General features: G+C 35.1%; 1 protein-coding gene across 4 annotated transcripts in view; it reads right to left on the bottom strand.

The window, feature by feature from the left end:
• Positions 1-3,841: 3,841 nt before the first annotated feature.
• Positions 3,842-20,844, bottom strand: part of TMEM144 (transmembrane protein 144) — a 50,713-nt gene continuing 33,710 nt past the window's right edge. For all 4 annotated transcript variants that reach the window (XM_077761446.1, XM_077761445.1, XM_077761447.1 and 1 more), the window contains 4 exons: positions 20,430-20,549; positions 19,217-19,314; positions 16,692-16,745; positions 3,842-11,370 (listed from right to left, as the gene is read on the bottom strand). In XM_077761446.1, coding sequence (XP_077617572.1) covers positions 11,287-11,370; positions 16,692-16,745; positions 19,217-19,314; positions 20,430-20,549 — 356 coding nt within the window. In that variant the 3' untranslated portion in view covers positions 3,842-11,286. The remainder of the gene's footprint in view (positions 11,371-16,691; positions 16,746-19,216; positions 19,315-20,429; positions 20,550-20,844) is intronic.

Raw genomic sequence — 20,844 nt, 5'->3', positions numbered from 1 at the left:
GGATTGAGATAAGGTCTAGATATTGCTTTTGGGCCACTTTTTAAATCTACAGACCCTTCTCTTTCTCTCGCTCTCTCTCTGAATGTACGCCTTTACACACACACATATATAAATAGCTGAATATACATCATATAGATGTACAGAAATACATCTGTACACACACACACACACACACACACGTATTTATTGAAGGAATCAAATCATCATTTGTCCCATACAGTTTCCCACACTTGGTATTTTGCTGATTTGATTCCTGTGGTGTTGACTAACATCTTCCTTCTTTCCTTATTTTGTGTATATTGGTAATTACAAGGTGTTTGAAGAGACAGTTTAGGATGGAAGCTCTGTTAGGTGGTTTTGGAGAGGGTGTAAGAAAGTGGGGCTTTGCTCTGGTTTGGATGCTGTCCAGAAGTAGGTAACTCTATGACCGGATGTCTTTGTAAATCTTATCAAGGAAGAGGGAAGACTAGAGAGAGGCCGAAGCTGTCATTGGTAAGACAGCCAGTCCCTCATCTCGGCCCAAAGGGGTATTTTGGGGCTTGGAGAGTTTTTATGTTTTGTCTGTGTTCAGATGTGGTCGTTAGTTTTTCTCTGGATCCATCCTGGTCACAGGGTGGCCTTGTCTGATGCTGATGTTCTGTGAAGTTGTTTATGTTCAGAAGAACACTGAAGCCTACATGAGTGTACTGGGCCAACTCCTGGATATCAGGGCTGCATTTCTCAACATTTACTCATCTCAACCCAGAAATTCATCTTCTCAGGGAAAGTCTAAAAGAAACGCATGCATATATCCACAGAAAGTCTAGTGCAGGAGTGTCCATAGTCTATGAACAGAAGAATGGATAAACAAATTGTGGCCTCTTCAGAAAATGCAATGGACTGCTACCCGTTAACAAAACCGAACTATCAACACAAACAACAAAATCTTTGAGTCTCAAAACATTGTGCAGAGAGAACATAACCAAACACTGATTGCATGATTCCATCATGTATATTGTAAGGACAAGAAAAACTTACAATGATGGAAGAACATGTTTGCCCGGAATGGTGTGTGCAGGGTGTGGGGGTGCGGGGTGTGGAGTGGGGTAGCAGGTGTAGGTGGGAAACTGACTACAAAGAGCCATGAGGGAAATTTCTTGCGTGATAGAAGCAAGGCTTTAAAACTTGATTTGTGTGATGGCAGGTCAAATACACAACCTTGTAAAAATTTATCAGCGTGTGCATGTATTGTATACATATTGTGCCTCAAAAAAGTAAGTATCATATTCAATTAAAATTTGTTGGGCTTTTATTGTTGTCTCTTCAAATCCTCTTATCCATGTTCTAGCAACTTGCAAATTTCATAAATTGCTCCGATATATGTAATCCTTGAAGTTCCCTCAAAACTTCTCTGTCTTACTAAATCATATTTTGATCCAAATATAAACATTGTTTTTAAACATAGTCTTAACATGTTTCTCCCCTCAGAAGTTATGGAATTTTATCACATAATAAAACATTTTTATTTTTTAAAAGTTTATCATGAATGAACTGACCACCAACCTCATAACGATATGCCCAGTCAAGTAAATGACAACTTACTTTACTTTGATTTTTAAGACCTATATGTTGGGTTTCAATTTAGAGATACATTATATATGTGGAGAGAATATATTGAGTTTCCTTCCTCAGAGTGTACATAATGTATGTATGTATGTATGTATTTAATATTTATTTATGGGAGAGTACAAATGGGGGAGGGACAGAGACAAAGGGACAGAGGATCTGAAGTGGGCCGTGCACTGAAAGGCTGACAGCAGCGAGCTTGATGTGGAGCTTGAACTCACAAGCCTCGAGATCATGATCTGACCCAAAGTCTGACACTCAACCGACTGAGCCACCCAGATGCCCCCATGCATAATGTCTTTAAAAGTTGGAACCATATTTTTATTAGACTCCTTTATCGCTACACTGCTCTGCACCCATGCCTTTATTTAATTTGACTAGATCTTAATTCGACTTCAGTAGAACTAGTGAAACTCTAATGTCAGACCAGGTATGACCCAGGGAAAATCTTCCCAAGAATTGCACGTTCTTTTGTATGTTTGTAATAAATAAGGTTTTACAATAGTCTCAGACACATTCTAAAACAATTTCCACAAGTAATACCAAGCAGTGTATTTAAGGGTTTAAACTCAAATTCTTTTTATGGGTGAAGAGCAAATTACCACAAAATAGCCTGCCATGCTTGTGACGGTTGATTTTATGTGTCTTGACTTGAATGGGTCACAAGGCATCCTGATATTTGATTAAACATTTTTCCTAGTGTGTGTATGAGAGTGTTTTGGGAAGAGATTAACATTTGAATTGGTAGATGGAGTCCGACAGATTGCCATCTCCAATGTCAGAGGCCTCATCCAATTCATTAAAGTCTGAGTAAGAGAGGATTCACTCCCTGTCAGCCTGACCGTCTTTGAGCTGAAATGTGGGTTTTCTCCTGCCTTTGGGAGACCTGGACTCAGAGTAGATCTTAGAGCATTGGTCTCCTGGTTTTCAGGCCTTCAAACTCAGACGAGAATTTACACCATCAACCTCTCCTTCTCAGGTTTTTGACACGGACTGTAGCTATATCATGAGCTCTCCTAGGGCTCCAGACTGCCACCTGCAGATCTTGAGACTTCTCAACCTCCATAATGATGTGAACCAATTATTTATAATAATTTTCTCCATATATATATATACACAGGTTACTCCAGCATCAGTGTAAACAAGTGTTAGGTAAGTCACTGCACACATATTAAAATTCTCTGTTCAATTTTTTCAGTTTTCTCAGGATGCTTAAAAGATAGGAGTTTAACTGTTGTCCAGAGAGAAAGTTTGTCTTTAACAGGAGAAAAATGAGATGCACTCCCACATAAGGAGTCCAGTAGCTAAAAAACAATTGAGTTAGCTCTGATGTCCTTTGTTTGCTGGAAGAATCTTACTGTCAATATTAAGAAACTTTAAAAAAATCCTACTCTTTTTCTTATCTCAGTCTTGTCACAGCTTTTTCTATCCAGATATGTGTGCCTAAAATGCTTTATACAACATTTCAGGCCATATGGTTTATTTCTCTCTTAAAAATAAAAAATAAACAAAAATCACTTGACATAGCCTACTTCATTTCCTGGAGGGAGAGAGGTATAGCCCCATCCTATACTATCTAAAGATGAAATGCTCAACTCTGTTGAGGCAAAAAAAGCCACTTTTTGAGAACTTCACAACATGTAATTGTTCTATTTATTCCATGTTTGCTTTGTAACTTAGCCAATATCTTTATCTGAGTAGTAGTATTGCCAGGACTAAAGGTTTTGAGTTGCATTTGTGCCTCTTATTCTGTGCAGTGTCTTGTATGCTCATTGGATTAGTTTCCTACGGATGGGACAACAAATTACCACAAACTTGGTAGCTTAAAACAACAAAATTTTATTCTCTTACAGTTATAGTGTCTAAAACATCTGGCAAGTTTGGTTCCTTCTAGAGGGTCTGAGGGAGAACCCCTTTCTATGCCTGTTTCCCAGCTTCTAGTGGCTTGCTGCAATTCTTGGCATTCCTTGTCTTGTAGTTTCATCACTCCAATCTCTGCCTTCATCTTCATGTGGCTCTCTTCTCTGTGTCTCTGTGTCAAATATCTCTTTCCTTTCTCTTATAAGGATACTGGTCATTGGATTTAGAGACCATCCAAGATGATACAGAGATCCTTAATTTAATTACATCTGCAAAGACCTTATTTCCAAATAAGGTCATATTCACAGGTACTGGAAATTAGGACTTAGACATATTTCTTGAGGAGTTATATTCATCCAAGGATGATGTTTAATTATTCATTGGTGTTGCTGTTCATGAAAGTGTGACAAAAGAGAAACTGAAATTAAAATGTAACAAAATGTTAATCAAAGGATTTATGCTTCTTGCAAAGATGGAGTAATAAGAACCAGGTTAATCCTTCTACATTAAAGGAACTGCAAAATGAGTAAAATATGTGAAACACTGGGCCATAGGCAGGACAGGACTGTGATCCCCATCAGAAGGGGAAAAAAAAGGTGAGCCCTATAATTTTTCAATTTTACTGCCTTGATAGAGTTTTCAGGCTGCAGTGTAGTAAGGACAGCACAAATAGAGCCCAGAGCCTTCCTGAGTTGAGTAGATAGAAATGAGAACTTGGGAAGATCAAGGCAGATAGAATATATGTATGTATAGTTGGAGACTTAGAAAAAGACGGAGGGGGTGGCAAATCAAAGCAAGTTAAAAACTTATAAGAAATAAAACAAATAATAGAGAAGGACACAAATCAATGAAATAGAAAAGAAAAACATAATAGAGAAAACAACTAAATCTCGAGCTAATTTGCTGAGCAGATTAATAAAACTGATGAACTTCTAGCTCGAATAAAAAATACCAATATCAGGAATGAGAAAAAGGACATCACTACAGATCCTATGGATATGAAAAAGAGAATATAGAAATATTATAGGGGCACCTGGGTGGCTCAGTCAGGTAAACATCCAACTCTCGATTTCAGGTCAGGTCATGATCTCATGGTTTGTGAGATTGAAACCCACATTAGGGTCTGTGCTGACAGCACAGAGGCTGATTGGAATTCTTTCTCTACCACTCTCTCTCTGTCCCTCCCCTGCTTGTGCTCTTTCTCTCAAAATAAATAACTAAACATTAAAAAAATTATAAACAATATTGTGCCAATATGTCTCAATATTCACAAAATGAGTAAATTCCTTGGAAGACATAAATTAAGAAAATTCACTCATGAAGAAATAAATAACCTGAATCACCCTATATATGTTAAAGAAAGTGAAGCTTAGTTTTACTTTTGAATTCTACCAAACACTGAAGGAAGAATAGTATCAATTCTTAGTAAAATTTTTAAAGCTACTACTCTGATATTATAGACCACTATCCCTCATGAATCATCCTATATATGTTAAAGAAAGTGAAGCTTAGATAGTTTTACTTTTGAATTCTACCAAACATTGAAGGAAGAGTAGTATTAATTCTTAGTAAAAATTTTAAAGCTACTACCCTGATATTATAGACCACTATCCCTCAAGAACATAAAGGCAAATTAAATCCAGCAATATATAGAAAGGCTAATAAACACACCATGACCTAGTAGTGTCTACCACAGGAATGCAAAATTGTTTTAATATTTGAAAATTAATCAATGTAATTCACCATATTAACAGAGTAAAAAGAAAAAGCATGATCATCTTAAAAGATGCAATTTTTTCCCCCACAAAATACAGCATCCTTCTTTCATAAAAATGCTCAGGAAACTACAAACAGAAAGTAATTTCCACAACCTGATAAAGAGCACATGGGAAAAAAAACCTTACAGCTTATATTATATTTAATTGTGAAAGATTGAATGCTTTTCCCCTAAGACTGGGAGTAAGATCAAGGTGTCCCATTTTACCACTTCTTTTCAAAATGCAGTGGAGGTCACAGTCAGGCCCATAAAGCAATGAAAAGAGATGATTGACACCTGGATTGAAAAATAAGAAGTAGAATTCTTTATTCGCTGACATCATGAGTGTCCAGATAGAAAATCCTAAGAATTCCATAGAAACTTATTAGAGCCAATAGCTGACTTCAGCAAAAATGCAAGATATAATCTGTACTCTTTATTTTTTAATTTTATTTTTTAAAAAATTTTAATGTTTTTATTTATTTTTGAGAGAGAAAAAGAGACAGAGTACAAGTGGGGAAGTGCAGAGAGAGGGGGAGACACATTATCTGAAGCAGGCTCCAGGTTCTGAGATGTCAGCACAGAGTCTGATGTGGGGCTCGAACTTGTGAACCATGAGATCATGACCTGAGCCAAAGTTGGATGTTTGACTGAGCCACCCAGGTGCCTCTAATCTGTGCTTAAAAAAACAAAAAACAAAATAAAAAGCTTTCTTAGAATTCTTTGGGTTTCATTACGAGCAACTAATTTGGTTAAGGCCTCACTTTATGGGTTATCTTTCATGATTAGGTCCTCTTACTCAAAGCACCTTCAAACTTTCTTTCATAGTCCTTTAAGATTTTTACTTGATTTCTTAGGATTTTCTGATTAAGTTCCATGGCTGCTTTACTGATGTGTCCCAATGCCTAGCCTGTGCCTCAGATGCAAGGAATCTACTCACTAAATATTTATTGTATGATTCAATAACATTACTAAGAATTTGCTTTAGAAGGATCATTGGCTAATAAATTTTGGAATATAAATTAAAGATATTCTTCAGGGTACAAAGCAAAAAGTTATTTTTTTTCTTGTGTGCCATGCACTGTGCTAAGTTCTTGAGATATAAAGATAAAACAACTTCTACTCTTAAGGAGTTACCAGTAACTTTAAACATCACATGCATATAAAACCAATAAAATTCTCAAATATTTTTGGAGGAAAGGGAGACAATATAGCCTTCTCTGTAGGAAAGAATTACTTGAGGAGAGTTTTATAAATCAAAACCTTATGGTATGTGTGAAAGACAGATTTATAAACTCTTTTTATTAATGTGAGGTATGAATGAATTAGGAACAGTGCTTACAGGACCCTGTTGGTAAGAGAAAAGAAAAATACAGTCAGTGTCTTAGAAAGACCTATTAGGTTCTTCAGAAGATGATATGAATGCTTTAAGTTAGGCCCTAGCTTACCTACTGTCTCTACTTCTCACCCACCTCTCCTCTTCATTTCAGTGATTTATTTCAGTAGGTCTTGCTGGAAATTCTCCATTTGGAAATTGGTTGTGTGTGTGTGTGTGTGTGTGTGTGTGTGTGTGTGTTTTCATTTTGTCACCATGAATTATGTTAGATGTTTTGTTACTGGAGAAAGATATAATTAACCTGCAGAATCTGAGTGAAAACAGACTTGGCCTCAGAAATAATTTATGTGGAAGTTAAGTGGTTTGACCCAAAAAAGAAAAATAATGTAATGCTCAGTTTTTATTACCATTGTGTTTGTTTTGGCCAAATAATTTCATTTAAACAGATTGGTTTTATGCATTTCATTTTTTCTTCTAAAAATTTTCATAAAATTAAATGGGTACTTAACTTTAAATTTTCTCTCTCTTTTTAGGAGGGGAAGACAGAATTGTGTTTTACTTTTTAATAACCTAGTTCTTTGAAATCTTTTAAATAGCAAGGTGTAAGTCACAAATTAAAAAATTTTGGAGCACAAGTGTTATAAGAATCACCAGGAGTATTTGTAAAAATGCAAATTCACACTCTCCAGCCCCAAGGATTATAATCCATTTGGTAGTTGTAGGAAATCCAAGATACACTTTTTTCAACATGTAGAAAATGTAGGTGATCTAGTTTAAGGAGCTTAATATTTTGCATCCCCTCAAAAGGAAACATTATAGACTGAAGATGGACTCAAAGAGTAACTGAGAATTTTTCTTAACTACACTATTAGTTTAAGACTGAATTTCTGGAACAAGACACAACACATAGTTAAATATAACAATTCCAAATATTAATCATTTTTGCTTTAGTTGTTATTTTGAATACACATATATGCTTTCTTCCACTAGGTAAAAAATACTTGAGAATGAATTATAATTGTTTTAGACCATAAAAATAGTTTAAAATGGCTGAAAGAGAAAAGAAATCAGACACAAAAGTGTATATACTATATAATCCCATTTAAATGAAGTTTTAGAACAGGGAAAAGTAATCCCAAATGACAGAAAATAAATTACTGGTAGCCTGTGGCATGGGGGTTAACTACACAGGGGCATAAGGGAACTTAATGGGTTGCTGGAAATGTCCTGTATCTAGGTTGTAGTGGTGATTACCTAAGGATATATATTTGCTCGTAACACTGTCCACTTAAGAATTTTATTGGATGCAAATCATACCTTACTAAAGTTGATTAAAATAGGCTATACTTGTGAGGTTATTTTTTTTAATGAGGCTAAATTTCTGAAGCAAGTGTTTTAGGTAGCTCACAGAATCTCCAGCAGGACCATGGAATTGACTTTGGAGGCTACATAATCAGGAATGGCACCTCCTACTGCAAGGGAGGCTAGAAAAGTGAGTTTCTGAATTCAACCTTTAGACTGTGGAACTTTGAAGTTGGATCATTTCTTAACTTTGTCTGGATCTCTGTCTTCATTTGTGTGCATGTGTGTGTGCACGCTTGCTTTGAAATGGAAAAGTACTAAAAAAATTAAAGAGGAAAATGACATTCATCCATATTCTCTTTACCAACACTTAATTACTTTAACATTTAGACACATGTTCTGAGCTCTTTTGCTGTTGATTATTTAACACATATTAGAGAATAAATATATGAATTCATTGCCATAAAAATTAGAGAATTACAGATAATGCTGAAGCTGACATTAACCCTAGTGTTGTGATTTTGATCTCATTTCCCCTCATTAGCAGCAAACATTACTATGAGTTTTGTGTAGGTATTTTTTTCTAACTTTTGCATATATAGGAATGCATAGAAAATGTATATATTACTTTGAGTTTTAAAAATTTACCTAAATAAGGGGCGCCTGGGTGGCTTAGTCGGTTAAGCGTCCGACTTTCGCTTGGGTCATGATCTCGCGGTTCGTGGGTTCGAGCCCCACGTCGGGCTCTGTGCTGACTGCCAGCTCAGAGCCTGGAGCCTATTTCAGAGTCTGTGTCTCCCTCTCTCTCTGACCCTCCCTTGCTCACGCTGTCTCTCTCTCTCTCTCCTAGAAATAAATAAAAAATATTAAAAAAAATTTACCTAAATGGTATCATGCTGTGCCCATGGTTTTACAACTTGCCTTTTTAACTCAATGTGTTTTTCAGCTCTACCAATATTGATACTGATAGGTTTAGTAGTTAGCAACTCTAAGTACAAATAAATGAGTACAATGGGAATAAATGAAGATTTGGCAGCTCAGGAGAAATACTGTACTATTAAATCCATAAAACTCATTAGAAATTTTTAGGAATTAGAAGCTTTTATTCTGATAATAAAAAATTTTAATAATCTGGACAGCAGCCTCACTGGGCTGCTACTTCCCTACTTATGGTAGAGCCTTCTCTGTACCCAGAGACAGATAGCCAACCAAGAAAAAGTTAAAACACAACAATCTGACCATACTAGACAAGGAAAAATAAAGCTGCAAAACTTTTAGAGAGGCATTAACTTCCTAAGTTGAGCAACGACAGTTGGCAACTGCCTGTTTATTGATTATTATTTTAAATGTTTATTTATTATTTAATGTTTATTATTTATTTATTTTAATGGTGGTTTATTTATTTTATTATTATTTTTAATGTTTATTTATTAAGTAATTTAATGTTTATTTAATTTTAAATGTTTATTTTATTTTGGGGGTCACAAGCAGGGGAGGGGCAGAGAGGAAGGAGAGGGAGAATCCTAAGCAGGCTCCATGTTCAGCACGGAGCCCAACAGCAGGGCTTGATCTCACCACTATGAGATCATTATCTGAGCCCAAATCAAGAGTTGGACGCTTAACCAACAGAGCCACCCAGGAGCCCAGCAGTTGCCTATTTAGACTAACCTGTATACAGTGAGTTTTTTGTATAGTAACTATTTTGAAAAGCCCGTTTTTCCCTCACGCCACTCTTACTAACACTAAAGGCATTGTGTGGTAGCAGAAACTGTATGGCAGTAGTAAGATTAAAAAAATATTTTTTCTTCTGCAATTGCTTAATTTCACATTTAAAACTGTGCATATAAATTGGCAACCTCAACTAAAGAATAATTAAATGCTGTCAATATGAAATTTGAAAATATGTTTAAATAAGAAAAATCGCTTTTGTATCATGCTAATTTATTTAAAATTATCACCATAATTAATGGCATTTCAGGTTGAAGTTAAAATGAGTTTTGGTAAGGTCTGACAATCACATACTTCAATGAAATAGAGACTCCAGTATCATTTTTAAAATTGCACTCACAGAGAAGAATAAGTAGCTGTTAGGATGGGCTGGTGGTGAGGGCAATAGCTCTTAACAAAATATTCTCCAATCTACAGACACATTTTTTTCCCCTCAAACAGCACATAATAATGATAATCAAGAATTACATAATGGTTGCCAAGTGCCAGACACTCAGGAACACACGGTACAGATTTTAATTAATTTGAACCTTGCAATAACCATCATTATCACTATTTCCATTTTATAGGTGAGGAATCTGATACAGGAAGCTCGGGGACTTGTTCAGAATCATACAATTAAGATGAAACACAGGTGAGATTTAAACTCATTTGGGTTAGCTCCAGAGTGCATACACTTAAGCAGATGCTAGTCTGTCTCTTCTGAATATGTGTGTGTGTATACACCTATGCATATATATACACACACACACATATATATACTTATATATAAAACATGTCTGTTATTTTCTTTTACCTAATGGAAACCACCAGTGAAAGCAGGAAGAAAGCCTCCAGTTTAAAGGGGCTTTTAGGGAAGTATATTTCAGAAAAAAAATAAATTATACATACAAAGAGGTATTTGGTCCGTCTAAATTCTCACTCTGATATGCTAGGCCCTCACTATAGGGGCTCTAGAATTCTCTCTTCGTATATACATATATGTTTGTGTATTTATGTATATGCACTTGTATATGTTTGTATATGTATTATACATCCATTCCCAATGGTGGGAAATTTTTGTTCTCTGAGAATGGATTTTATCTGGAGATGATCAAGAGCATTTTGAGCTAAGACGAGTGGGTTATGGAGAGTTGGGCAATATTAATTTGAAATAAAAATAAGCTTGGGCTAAAAATAATGAAATGACCTTTTTAACATTCAGTTACCAACTGTGACATTTACTTTTTCTAGCAAAGGATCTAGATACCTTTGGAATTCCATTATAAGGTGGGTCTTCTCCCAATTCTCTCCCCAACATTTTTCTGCCTCTCTTCATTAATGAGGGTAATCTTGGATATATACACAATTCTTTGTGTATGTGAACTCCACACTGTTTTGTAGCTTATGTGACACTGAGTACATACTGTGGTAAAAGGATCACTCTCAGCTGTAATGCTCTACGAATGCAGACATTTTAGTCACCCAGGAAAGTCCTACCTTTATAAATAGATCATTAGAAGAAGTTTTCATTTTTATACTTGGCTGAAACTTAGTTTTTCTTTATTTCCACATGTCTGAAATAAAAATCATTTACCCAGTCCACGACAGATTGAGATCCATTTTGCTGTATGAAAACGCACTCTGTTCTTGGCATATTTGCAGAGTCCTGCAGCGGTTTTCTCTTACCCACTGCTGCCATCTGCTGGTCTTATGATTATTAGATTTTAGAGAAAGCTGTGCATAATGCTCCAGTCAAGATGATGCAAAATGCAAGTATCATCAATAAGTAGTTTTGTAGACCCTGGATAAGAAAAAAAGTAACTGTTAAGAAAATTTGAATAAAACATGCAGAAAGCACAGACAGACTCTCAAGATTGCTAGGGACCTTGCTAACTCTCTGCTCCAGCCACCTGCATGCCTTTTGCCATTCCTTCAAGCAATCATCCAGATCCTCTTGAAAACCCACAAGAGCATTACTAATTCACCCACTCAGTAAATAAACATGGACACCCACTTTGCATCAACATGTGCTGGAGTTAACATGGTGAGCAAAATGTGCCCTTATTCAGATAATTATGTAATAGGGGAGACAGAAGTTGATAATCAGAAAAGAATGTTAACAAAGTGAAAGGGATGTTAACAAGTAAACAAGAATGATTGTTTCTGAAGTGTGTTACAAAGGAATCTCAATGAGGCTGGTTTGGACAGTGGGGAATTAAGCTTCTAACTGTAAGTACCAATTAATTGGTCAGGGAAACAGGTAGGGATTCTAGGTAGAAGGAATTTTATGTGCAAAGCTCTGTTGTATGAGAAAGTATGATACTTTCCGGGGATTGAAAGAAGGTCAGTGTGGCCCAATGGGTTAAGTGGAACAAAACCAAGCTGGAGGGATATGGCCCAAGCCCACGTGGGGTCCATAGGCCATGTGCACTTTGAGGTTTTATTTTTCCAAGTAATGGGAAGGCAAAGACACAGGCAGCTGGATATGGTGAAAAGATGGGATTCACATTTTATAAAGCCCACACTTTTTTGCAGATGGTGAACAGATAGAGGTCCAAAATGGATGCAAGGAGATCATTAAGGAGGAAACTACTGTCTTCTTGAGGACAGATTATGAGGTGCAGATGGAGAGGTAGAGCTCGAACTGAAGGTGAGAAAGGAACAGAGATACTAAGTTTGCCTTGTCCAGTGATGGGTAGGCCCACTGATCTTAAAGATGGGAAACACTGAGAAACACTTCCCAATGTGGCCAGTCCATCTTTGATTAACAAACAAATATCTTTCTGGTTAAGTAGAAATATTTTATTTACCGTAAGTTCTATCTATCTCCAGGGGTACAGAGAGGTCAATTCTAATCTCTCTCCCACAAGATAAACCCTCAAACATGAAAAAAATTACTGTCTTATATTCCTGAAGCAATTTTTTTCCTGATCAGCATTTTAGGTCCTTTGATCATTTTTCATATGAAATAGTTTCAAGCTCCCAGGCTATTCCCATCTGAATGATTGCCAGGCTGTCTATATCCCACTTTACATATAAATCCTGGTGCCCTAAGGTAAGGTTTGAACATCACGAAGTAAAACGAACCAGCATCTCCCTAACTTTAGATTTTATGCTATGTTTAGACTTTATGTCTAAAAGTGCATTGAAATCTCCTGAAAGTCAAATCATATAATAGCATTATTAGCTCTTTTTAGGATTAATGCCAATTAGTACATAGCCAAAATTCCAAAAAGCGTATAGCTTCTTTCTTTAACTTAATAAAGAATTGAGATAGAATGGATTAATTGACCTGTTTTTGAGGACCAGAGAGTGGTCTTTGTAAGTTGGGTTGGGGACAGCTGAATTTTCTTATTTATGAAAACAGCGCCACAAAGCTTTGTCAAGTACAGAAGAGCTTATTCATTATTCACACACACACACACACACACACACACACACACACACACACACACACATCTTGTCAGTGTTGAGGACTGCAAACTTTACCTAGATACGTGTACCGGTGGAGGGCGGGCGCTCAAAACCTATTTGTTCAAAGAATGAATACACTCAGGTGATTTCCAAATGTCTTTTCTGAATTAAACAGTTGATACAATTATTTAAATAAGAAAAAAACAACATATGGGCCCTCACTTATCAGCATTTTACAACCTAATTATGTGACTACTTTGCCAAGCGCACTCCTTTATTGTCAGGAGACAGAAGAATAATGTTCTCAGAGAGTAACATATTTTTCCCTTTAAGATGAAGAATCTGTGCAAACTGCCCAGTCTCCTAAAGAAAAAGACCAATTACATTTGGGCAACAGCAATAGTTTCCCTTCATCAAGGGTGCATACTAACACTTAGGAAGATCATACTAACAGTTTCCCCAAGGCAAAAAGTTTTTAACTTCGATTTCTGAAACAGTTACTAAGATCACAAATCATCTCATCCTTTATCTGAGATTAGCTACTGACCTGTAAATTGTTGTGGTGATAATTCCCTACATTGGTAGACATTGTGGCTAATGTGTGTTTCTAAAACTAATAATTTATGCCTAGCTTAAAATAGCTAAATATGAAATTCGAAAACAAACTTCCCAAAGAGGAACAGACAGCAGATATAAAAGAACACTAGAAGTGGAACGCATCCAACGGGTGCCCTGATGGCATTAAGACTAAATGAAATCATTAAACCTTCTAGCACAAAAAGTGCTTGGATCTCAGATTAAGTGCTTACTGCTGCAGGTTGTAGACTTTCCAATATGTATCTTCGAGTACTCCTTCAAGACATAATTGGTAGGGCCTAAAAGTTGTGGCCATACATGTGTTGCTTTTGTTTTCCTCTAGGGTTTTATCTTGTTTCTAAGAAAAATAATTTTTAAAAATTCTGATAGGATTTTGGTTTCAGTGTTCAGCCCATAGCTGTTTCTTAAACTCGATGGCATGTAAAGTATTTAAAACTTGCCTTTAAGCCACCTGTTAAGAGGCAAGTAGGCACCTGCATTGGATGATAAGTCTCACTGTGTGCTTCTTAAGTTTTGTTTGTAGACAGATTTGTAAGTTCTTTTTTTTTTAAGTCCAGAAGGTCAATAAAAGTCACTCTTTGCTCTCTCTCTTTATTTTGACATACATACTTGGCCAAACTCATTCTCAAAATTCCAGAGACAATTGCATTGGAATTTTGTAGGAATCATGCTGAATGTGAATTGGAAATAACCTCCTGCTAACAGCAGTGAGTTCCTCCGTCAGGAATATGGCGAGCTTCCCCATTTGTTCTAATATTTTGTTCTGTTCTATAGCAAGCTTTTGTAGTGAAGTGAATGATTTTATAAATCTAGCATGTTTCTTGTTAATTATTTTCTTATCTTTTAATAATTTTTATCGTTTTTAACAATATTTACTTTCCTGTTTTTAATTGGTTATTGGTGTTAGAAAGCTATTGATTTTAAAGGTATCCTATATATCAGCACCTTACCAAACCATCTCATTGGATCTCAAGATTTTCAGCTGACGGACTTAAATTTTTAACAAGAGAATGTTATGTGCAGATGACAATTGTCTCATTTTCTTCCCTACATCTATGCGGCCTCTTTCTTAATTTTATTTTATCACACTGGCTAGGATCTCCAGAAGTATTAAATAGTAACAGTGATGGAGAAATCTTTGACTCCCAACTTACGGAGAACGCCTTTTTTTCCAGCTTTATTGAGGTGTATTGAGACAGAACTTTTATGTTTCACTTTAGCTATGCGTTTGCTATTGTTTTTTTGACAGACAGCTTTCTCCTATTGGAGCATCTCTAAGAGTTTTTTCTTCTTAATTAAAAACTGATGTTTAATTCCAGCACATGCCTTTTGAATATATATCATCACATAGATTTTCTCTGTTTACCTAACATTAAATTACGGTGATTAATTTGCATATTATGAACTATCCTTGCACTCCTGAATTAAGCCCTACTTGGCCATGGCTTATCATTAAAAAAAAAAAAAAATTCTCTATTTGGCCTGAGCTGTCTTTTTAAAGGTGTCTATAAACAACAAAAACAGTTTTCTTTGAATGTCTTTTCATGTCTTTATAGAGAACTGAGGAATTAACAGCTCTCTAAGATGATTGACTGACGTCAATGGTTAGGGATTCTCTCTCCCAAAGAGTTATTGTAACTAGAAAAGAGGATTTTTAATTCAGTTACATTATTACAGCAGTAGTAACTAATGTAATTTTCAAATCCTTTATTTTAAATCTATTCTTAGTTTGCGCTTCTTTGTAACTATAGTTGCAAATAAGCTATGCTCACCTGTGATTTTCTAACACTTCAGTATATTATACTAGATAACAAACACCCAATTTTTAAATAGACATAATTACCCTTTGAGAGGCAGATTAAATATTTACAAAGAAATCATGACATGTTTTGGACATAGAACTATTTTTTTGTGAAAAACAAGCCTAACTAAAATAAATGAGAAATGTGTATGAAAGTAATTTATGGGTCTATAAATGTTTTAAGTTGTCTGGTACATATCTTACAAACAATTTATTATTTTTTAAATCTGAGAATCTTGTACTGTCAAATTATGGTTTTCTAAATCAAAACATTTCACTTAAAATACATGAAATGATATTTTATGTCTAATATTGTATAATCATTTTAAGGATTATCCAGGTATATGGTAGCATTTTTATTCCCAGAGATTAGTAACATCAGATTGTCTTAGAACCAGAAATTCTTTGTTATTATAGCTGCATGTTAAGATAGAAAATATTAGGTCTATTATGCCTTGGCAGAGTGTTTCTAACTTATATATATATTTAGTAAAAACTATTACAAAATATTATTCGCATATATTCTTCAAATAAAGGTAAATGGGAAAAATTTTTAAACAATTAAAACTATTTTTTTAAGATTTTATTTTTAAGCAATCTCTACACCCAACATGGGGCTTGAACTCATAAGTCCAAAATCAAGAGTCACATGCTCCACTGACTAAGTCCACCAGGTGTTCCTACAATAATTTTTAATGAAAACACACACACACACACACACACACACACACACACACACACACACACATCCTAAAAGTATTTAATAAATGGAATTTTAAATCGTCATCATTTACACTTGAAAGAGAAGTGGGAATAGTCACTTGCTACCCCACTATTTTCCTATAAAGTTGCTGGTTTGTGATGGAGGCTTTTGAGAGGGATGAGAACCAACAGAAAAATCTACTCCCAAAGTCCATTTGCCTCAGGGATATTTTAATCTTAGGATACAAAAAATCTTTCATCTTGTTTATCTGCCATATTTTATATTGAGTAAAATTTCCTTCTTTTATTGGTTATTTAACCAAAATCTCTTAAGGGAAAATAAAGTCAACTAAAGCATTTTTGGACTGGGGGTTGGGGTGGAGAGTAACATATTTCATAATAATTATCATAGCTTTAGTATGTTCTTTCCTTTCTAGGGTTAATAACATTTTGAAAATCTTGACTTCTTAAATCCTTTCATGTGCTTTCTGCCCTGGGCTTAGGAGTCACATACAGTTTTCAGAAAAATAACACAAACATAGTATTAAATACTTTTCTCACCTGGACCGACCCCTGACCTTTCTAAATCTGCCCTTTCTTGTACATACCTGTATTTCCTTAAACTTGAAGACACCCCACATTGCCGCTATAAGTCCTGGACCCTTAAATAAAAAGAAAAACTCTAATTAAATTATTTTTCTATGACTTGTACTCTACATATAGTAAGTTGGAGAGCTGACCTAACACTTTCATTGAATAACTTTTTACTGTGAAAACAATATAACAATATTGCCAACTTAAACTATTCCTAATCTCAGCTCTAATTCAACATTAAGCAAGGTAGCATTAGGTAAAAAAGATTTTTTTGTTTTTTTATGATTTTCATATTTGTTGTATTAATGATGCTGTAATACTTTGTGCCATAGAATACTTTTCTTTAATGTTATCTACTTATAATATTTTAATAAGCAAATGGTTTATGTTTTTCTAATGAACTTAGGACACTAGAAATAGGATTATTAGGTGAAAGTATAGGAACAACTGATAATGTTTTTTGGCATGAGGCAATCTCATAATTGAAGAAACTTTAGTATGTTCTTTGGGACCTTGCAAATAACGTACTTTAAAAAAATTTCTTAAACTGATACTATTGCACAGTGATGAACTATGTCTAACATTAAATCCCAATGAATGCTAAAGACAATATTATGGGAAGATAGAAAAGCCATGTAAACCAAGATAAGCAATGGGTTTACTCAGACTAAATAATAAAATAATAAAGGAAAAGGAAAAGAGAAGAAGTGAGGTAGAAAGAAAGGATGATTCTGCAGTTTGAAATGTTCAGCTATTAAAGTTTATTACCTTTTTTTAGCTGAGAAGGAAAAAAATTTGGAATTTGGGTTAATTGTGGTCTTTGTGGAGAAGGTGTATTATATCGGCATTTTTAGGATTCCTTTTCAAGCCCTGCACAAACTCTGGAAGACTTTCACATAAACAATTCCGAAGCCCCCTCCACTACTCCAATCGTCTACATGGCTGGGTCAACAAAGCTGGCCTCTACTCCCAGCATGTAAGAAAAGCAATAAAAATACATTACTCTGTTTATCAGCATCTGGAAGATTCAACATCAAAAGAGCCAGAGAAATAGGTCAAAGGAACTGTCTTTAATCAATGACGTAAGACCCTAAGCCTCAAAATCCAAATCAAACAAGGAGCATCTGGGTCCTTCGGGCAATTCCATACTGACTTTGGACAGGATAGGAGGAAACAATAGAATGGGGGCTATAATATTAATGTTATCATGCCAATCACTCAAGAATTTTATCCTCTCTAATCTGAAAGTTTATATCCATTCAGAGAACATAATAGAAGACAATGTCAAAAGGTATCACTGCCCTTTTAGGCTTTTTGGCTCATGATTTTCTAAATATTAGTTTATACATGGTTTAGGGTTATTGTAGGGAGTGATGTGGTGATAGGAATGGGCTTTGCTAAAAGCCATGCAAGCATAAGTCAAAGTGTGTACATCCTCTTTGATTCAGGCAGAAGACAGCCAGAGAGGAAGGACATTTTAGATAAGAAAGATAGCTGGGTTTTTTTTTTTTTTTTTGGCAATTGGGATTGCATATTTTCCTTCCATAAAGAGAATATAAATTACACATTTGTAAATCAGCCTTTGAAAACAAAGTGAGCTTGAGCTATCTTGAGAAGCTGAACTTCTGTATATACTGTAAATATTTTTGAGGAATATTATTTATTGTTACTCAGTGTTCCCTGTAAAAAATCCCATGTGATACATTCTATTAAGAAATTAGTGCCAGAGGCACCAGGGTGGCTCAGTCAGTTAAGCATCCAACTTTGGCTCAGGTCATGATCTCATGGTTTGTGAGTTCGAGCCCTGCGTCGGGCTCTGTGCTGACAGCTCAGAGCATGGAGCCTGCTTCAGATTCTATGTCTCCCTCTCTTTTTGCCTCTTCCCCACTTGTGCTCTGTCTCTGCCTCTCAAAAATAAATAACTGTAAAAAAAGTTAAAAAAAGAAACACAAAGAATTTAGTGCCAGAAAACAGATGGTCTCTTCTGAGGAAATAATATGTTAAAAAGAATTAGCTACCCCATTGTATTACTCCCTTTTGTGAGCACAGAGCAAAACTTAATGTTTACATAACTCATCCAGAGACAGTAATTTGCTTTAGCACTTCCTGAAAGCTTTTAAAAAGAACCATATGAAGTACCGTATGAGGAAACTGAAGTACTTTCTGTCTCACAAGGTTGTCATGAGCTTCAAGCATCAGAATAGACACAAAAGCATTTTTAATTTATAAACTGTTATCTAGAGATGAATATTGTTATAAACAGCAAATTATAATGTATCCAAAATAACATTAGGTGAGATGACCAGACAAAAACTGCAAGGATATCAAAGATTAATAAATCTGCTAAAATGAGATTAGCAATCAAGGCCATGCTGGTGAATCAAGGGTGCTGGTGAATCCACACGAGCCTACTATTCACATTGTACTCTTAAAAATATCAAACCCTATGACAGTCCTCAGGGCTTCACTGAGGATGCTTCAGAAAAATCAGATTTACATTTAAGAAACAAAACTGCAGAAAAACGAGTTTGCTACTTACAGCAGTGATTATTGGAAAACTGACCACAGCACTGAGAGAGTGGTTAGCTATGAACCAACAGCAGGTAGCTATTGCCCAAAGAGCTCCTGACAGGAAACCTGAAACACACGCAAACAGTGCACACTTACAAGCTATGTTCCTGAAAAATCCATGCTGTACATAGAGCAGGAATATTAAGTTGCTCACGTCAACTCATTCCTATCGACATTGTTGGCCAACATGGATTTTTGAGCTGTGTTTTATGATCATTTTGGAAACCAAGTCAATTTTTTTTTTTGTACTTGACGGCAGTGAGTATAATTGTCAATCTTTTTACTTTATTGACATTACATAAAATACTTAATGTTGTGGTTGAGGTAAAGATTGGGCAGTGGAGAAGGATCAAGGGAAGATATTGGATCTGAGCATGCTCTGCGAACACCATTTACTCTAAGCTATGAACATAAAGATGCTTAGAGCTAAGGGGGAGAAAAAAACCTCCTAGAATTTGAAAGAAAATACAGATACAAATTTCAGGATAGTTTAGCTAGGTGTTCAGTACATACTTTATCATTTTTTATAATGGTATAGTGGCATGCTTTGACCTTACTGAATCAGGTATTCAAAATGAATCTCTGACATATGTTTTATTTTGTACTTAAAAAAATTTTGCTTGTGGAGTTATGTTCCAAATTGCATTATGGGAGATTCTGAAATGAGAGAGAAATTATACATATCTATTTTTTTTACCACCAATGGCGAGTGGGTTAAGTCCAAAGCATGTGCATTCAACATATGACTTTTTCAAACTCTAAAATTGCTTCTCCTTATTTTTCAGAGAAGATGTTTGTTGATCTATGTGACTACAAATTTCTATTTGTTGACACTTTAAAAAAATAGTCATAGGACTCTGACTTTTAATAAGCATGCTTAGATAATGAAGAAGAAATAATAATGTCTGATGCTCAATTTACAAGATATTTTGGCATAAGAAACCAGTGAACCTTAGCTTCACTGTTCAAGTTTCAGGGTCTGGAATTACTGTATTTCATGTCCAGTTTCATGGCTTTTAAATCCTTCATATTTAGCAGTGAGTTGGGTCAAAGCAATTAGGGAAAAAACATATACACAGACACACACGCACAGGATGGCTTGGTTTCCAGATGACAATTTTTCAAGTTAGGCGATTATACACTCACAGAGTAAGAAGATTTCATGTAGTAAATATTCTTACCTGGCAAGACTGCTTCAGGATATAGCTTAGGGTTATTTTTCATGGCTATACAGTAGGCGAGAAAGTAGACTGTACTTGTAAGAAAGATGCCGCTGAAGTGTGCAAAAACATAGTCTAAATCTGAAAACACATATTATAAAACTCTAAATTGCATCATTTTATTCATTTCAAATATATTTAGAATTCTAATAATAAAACAAATCCACCAAAATTAACCTTAAAAGTAAAGAGCCATTAATTATATTTTATTATCTTAGTTTTCGACATGCTGGTTAGATGCAATTTAAATTAACATATTTAAAACTTAGAAATATGAAGTGGTAAATTAGTTATTATAATCAAGTCTGAAAGATTGTTTATTATGATTATCTTGGAAAGATAAATAGGAAGCTATAACATTATGTGAATATGATTT

This window comes from Crocuta crocuta, unplaced genomic scaffold (assembly GCF_008692635.1).
Source record: "Crocuta crocuta isolate KB4526 unplaced genomic scaffold, BGI_CrCroc_1.0 scaffold422, whole genome shotgun sequence".
Lineage (NCBI taxonomy): Eukaryota > Metazoa > Chordata > Mammalia > Carnivora > Hyaenidae > Crocuta > Crocuta crocuta.
The sequence above is the reverse complement of the archived record's forward strand: the minus strand, read 5'-3'. Positions and strand labels throughout refer to the sequence as shown.